This window comes from Gallinula chloropus (assembly GCF_964237585.1).
Source record: "Gallinula chloropus genome assembly, chromosome: 4".
NCBI classification, from domain to species: Eukaryota; Metazoa; Chordata; class Aves; order Gruiformes; family Rallidae; genus Gallinula; species Gallinula chloropus.
The window spans coordinates 34359521-34363045 of record NC_140088.1 but is presented as its reverse complement, the minus strand read 5'-3'; the positions used below and the strand labels follow the sequence as shown (position 1 = coordinate 34363045).

At 57.0% G+C, this 3525-nt stretch overlaps 1 protein-coding gene across 1 annotated transcript; it reads left to right on the top strand.

Moving 5' to 3' along the window:
- Positions 1–1249: 1249 nt before the first annotated feature.
- On the top strand, positions 1250–2516 carry CHST1 (carbohydrate sulfotransferase 1; the record flags this gene model as incomplete). The annotated part of the gene is made up of 1 exon (XM_084262876.1): positions 1250–2516. The coding sequence occupies one exon, from the start codon at positions 1250–1252 to the stop codon at positions 2507–2509; it is 1260 nt and encodes a 419-aa protein (XP_084119002.1). The 3' UTR covers positions 2510–2516.
- Positions 2517–3525: the final 1009 nt, after the last annotated feature.

Below are 3525 nucleotides of genomic sequence, written 5' to 3'. Positions count from 1 at the left end.
GCACGAGGGTTTTGGCTTGTTTTGGGGTTTCTGGGATCTTCTCCCTCCCTGCCAGCCCCCCCTGCCCTTGAGGAGCAGTGGCATGCGGATGCAAAGCCCTGTGCTTTGGAGAGCAGCAGGACAGGCTGTGAGTGTTAACTCAGTGAACAGGGGGAGATGTTGAAGCACCACTGTGGTTATGTCCCCACCCAGCAGTGCCACAGCTCCTCTGGCATGGCAGGGATGCTTCTCCCCGGCTGTACCTGAGCACCCAGCCAAGCATCCTGCTCACCTTCCCCTGCCCTCATCCACCAGCAGATGAGCAGGGGTCAGCACCACCGTGCTGAAGTTGGCCCCTGCACCAACAGCCCTGCTCATACCTGTGCCCACTGCTGCTGCCCAGGGCTCCTGCAGCTGCACAGCTGCCAACAGAGGATGGATGGGGCTCAGTTTCCTGTGCCTCCTTTGCAGTATTGCTACTGGTGCTCAGAGCAGCAGGGGACCCTAAGTCCAAGAGCTGACCAGGATCTGGCCAGCACCATGAGCTCACTGCTGGGGGCATGTGAAGCTGCTGGCTAGGGCAGCACTGGCTCTGGCTGCAGAGCTCAGGCTGTTGCTCATTCCCGGTGGATGACTGACAGAGCTGGCTGGGCTGGTGGACCTCTAAGCAAAGAAGTTTGCAGCTCCAGGAGGGCCATTACTGCTCTCCCAAGCAGGAGGTTGTTGGCCAGGATGGGCCATGCCTTGTCCTGCCAGCTGGCAGAAAGGATGGAGACGAACCTCTCCAGGCCGTGCTTGGCACCATCCCCTGCCCTTCCCTGGCACTGGCAGATAGGGTGACAAGTGACTCACAGTGCAGTTGGAGAGGAGGGTTGCAGCAGCTGATTGGAGGCACACAGGTGGGGTGGCCAACAGCCTCTAACACCTCCCCGTCTGAGTGGCAGGGCGAGGGGTGAGCTGTGGGGCACAGGATTTGCATGCATCCTCAGCCTGGAAAGAAGCAGGCCTTGGGGCTGAAGTCCTGGCTGGTAGCACCTCTCTGAGCTTGCCAGCCTCTGGCTGGTCCTTTTCTGAAATGGGGCTCTGCAGTGCAGGACTGGGTCCACATGGTTACGGGTGATGTCCAAGCGCTGTGGGAGGGTGTTTCCTGGCACATGCTGCACTAGGGTGATTAGCTCCCCCTTGGTAGTCCTCACTCAACCCATGAACTTTCTGTTGGGTTGCAGACACCGAGACGACCTGTGAAGAAGCTCCATGAAGGTGACCAGCCATGCAATGTTCCTGGAAGGCTGTCCTCCTACTAGCCTTGGCATCCATTGCAATCCAGTACACAGCAATCCGGACCTTCACTGCCAAGTCCTTCCACAGCTGTCCCATCCCCAACCCCGTGAACTGCAGCCTGAGCCAGGACACCGATGCGGCTGACAGGCTGTGCGATGAGAGTCCTACTTTTGCCTACAACCTCTCCAGGAAGACACATGTCCTCATCCTCGCCACCACCCGCAGCGGCTCCTCGTTCGTCGGGCAGCTGTTTAACCAGCACTTCGATGTCTTCTATTTATTTGAGCCCCTCTACCACGTCCAGTACACCCTGATCCCAAAGCTGACCCAGAGCAAGAGTACGACGGACCGGCGGGTCATGCTGGGGGCCAGCCGAGACCTGCTGAGGAGCCTCTATGACTGCGACCTCTACTTCTTGGAGAACTACATCAAACCACAGCCTGTCAACCACACGACCGACCGCCTCTTCCGGAGGGGAGCCAGCAAGGCCCTGTGCTCGCCGCCCGTCTGCGAGTCCCTGGGAGCTGTTGATCTGCACCTGGAGGAAGGAGACTGCGTGAAGAAGTGCGGTACCTTGAACCTGACGCTGGCCACCGAGTCCTGCAGAGAGCACGGCCACGTGGCCATCAAAACCGTGCGGGTGCCCGAGGTCAGCGACCTCCGGGCTCTGGTGGAGGACCCGCGGCTCAACTTGAAGGTCATCCAGCTGGTGAGGGACCCCCGGGGGATCCTGGCGTCTCGGAGCGAGACCTTCCGGGATACCTACCGGCTGTGGAGGATCTGGGACGGCACCGGCAGGAAGCCGTACAATCTGGACGTGACCCAGCTCACCACAGTGTGCGAGGACTTCTCGAACTCCGTGTCTACCGGCCTCAACCGGCCGCTGTGGCTCAAGGGCAAGTACATGCTGGTGCGGTACGAAGACCTGGCCAGGAACCCCATGAAAAAGACCGAGGAGATCTACGATTTCCTGGGCATCCCCATGGACAGCAATGTGGAGCGCTGGATACAGAACAACACCCGAGGAGACAGGTCCTCCTCCAAGCACAAGTACGGGACAGTGCGCAACTCGGCGGCAACGGCGGAGAAGTGGCGGTTCCGCCTGTCCTACGAGATCGTGGCGTTCGCCCAGCATGCCTGCCAGCAGGTGCTGGCACAGCTCGGCTACAAAACTGCCACCTCTGAGGAGGAGCTGAAGAACCTCTCCATCAGCTTGGTAGAGGAGAGAGACTTCCTGCCCTTCTCCTAAGGCAGCCCTGGGGGAGCCTGGTTTTGATATAGACCGTTTCTAACTGTTGCCTTATTTTATTTTCTTTCATTTTGTCCCTCCCCCCCTCCCCGTTTGCCCCCCCCCCCCACCCCTCCCTTTCTCTCTCCCTTGTCTTTTTCTCTCCAAAATTTGCACTAAACCTCGAATGGGAATCAGAGTCCAGGGGGAAGTAATTGCTGCCCCTCAACACGTTTTGGACACAAAGAGGAGTCGGGTCTCTCCAAGCAAGAGCTAGAACTGTGGATGGGTAACAATGTTTACAAAAACACACACACACAATGTACAAAGCAACCTTCAAGCTTTCCAAACCGAAGGGTACCTGAGGTACTGTACTTTTGCACTGTTTACTTTTACAATGTAAGAGGTAAATATAATTTATGAGCGGTGGTGTCCCCCCCTCCGAAGTAACTCCCCTTGCCCCCCGATGAGCAGGTTAGACTGGAAGCTGAACGTGGAACAACCTCCTCGGGGTTCTTTTTGATCTCAGTGCGACATGTCTGTTTAAGTCTTGTTAATTGGGCTGGGCAGTCGGTCAGCTGCTAGTACCTGGTTGTTTGGTAACACCTGTGATGTTTCTTTGTGCCAAAAAACTCACACACAAAAAAAAGCTAAAAAAATAGTGATTGGGCGGTTTGGTAAAAGCCCAACACATTTAATGCTTTATTTCTGTGTTTTCTGTAAATAAAAGTGCAATAAAACTAACCCTGGGGGTGAACTTCAACTGCAAGACCTCAGTGACTAAACTGGGATGGATGCACCAACAGGAGCCTGAGTAGAAGTGATCCTTAGTTGTGCCGGCGGTTCCCGGGTGCCACACGCTGCCCCGGGAATGCTCCAAGAGCGCCTAGCTGCCAGTCACTGCTGCTTCCCCCATCTCCTGCTCTGCCTGGCTCCTGGAAGCGGGTAGGGGCAAGGCTGGCGGGGGGACGGGACCACACCATGGTCCCTCAGGGCAGTAGGGGACTGCAGTCACCTCCTTTGGCACGTGCATGTTC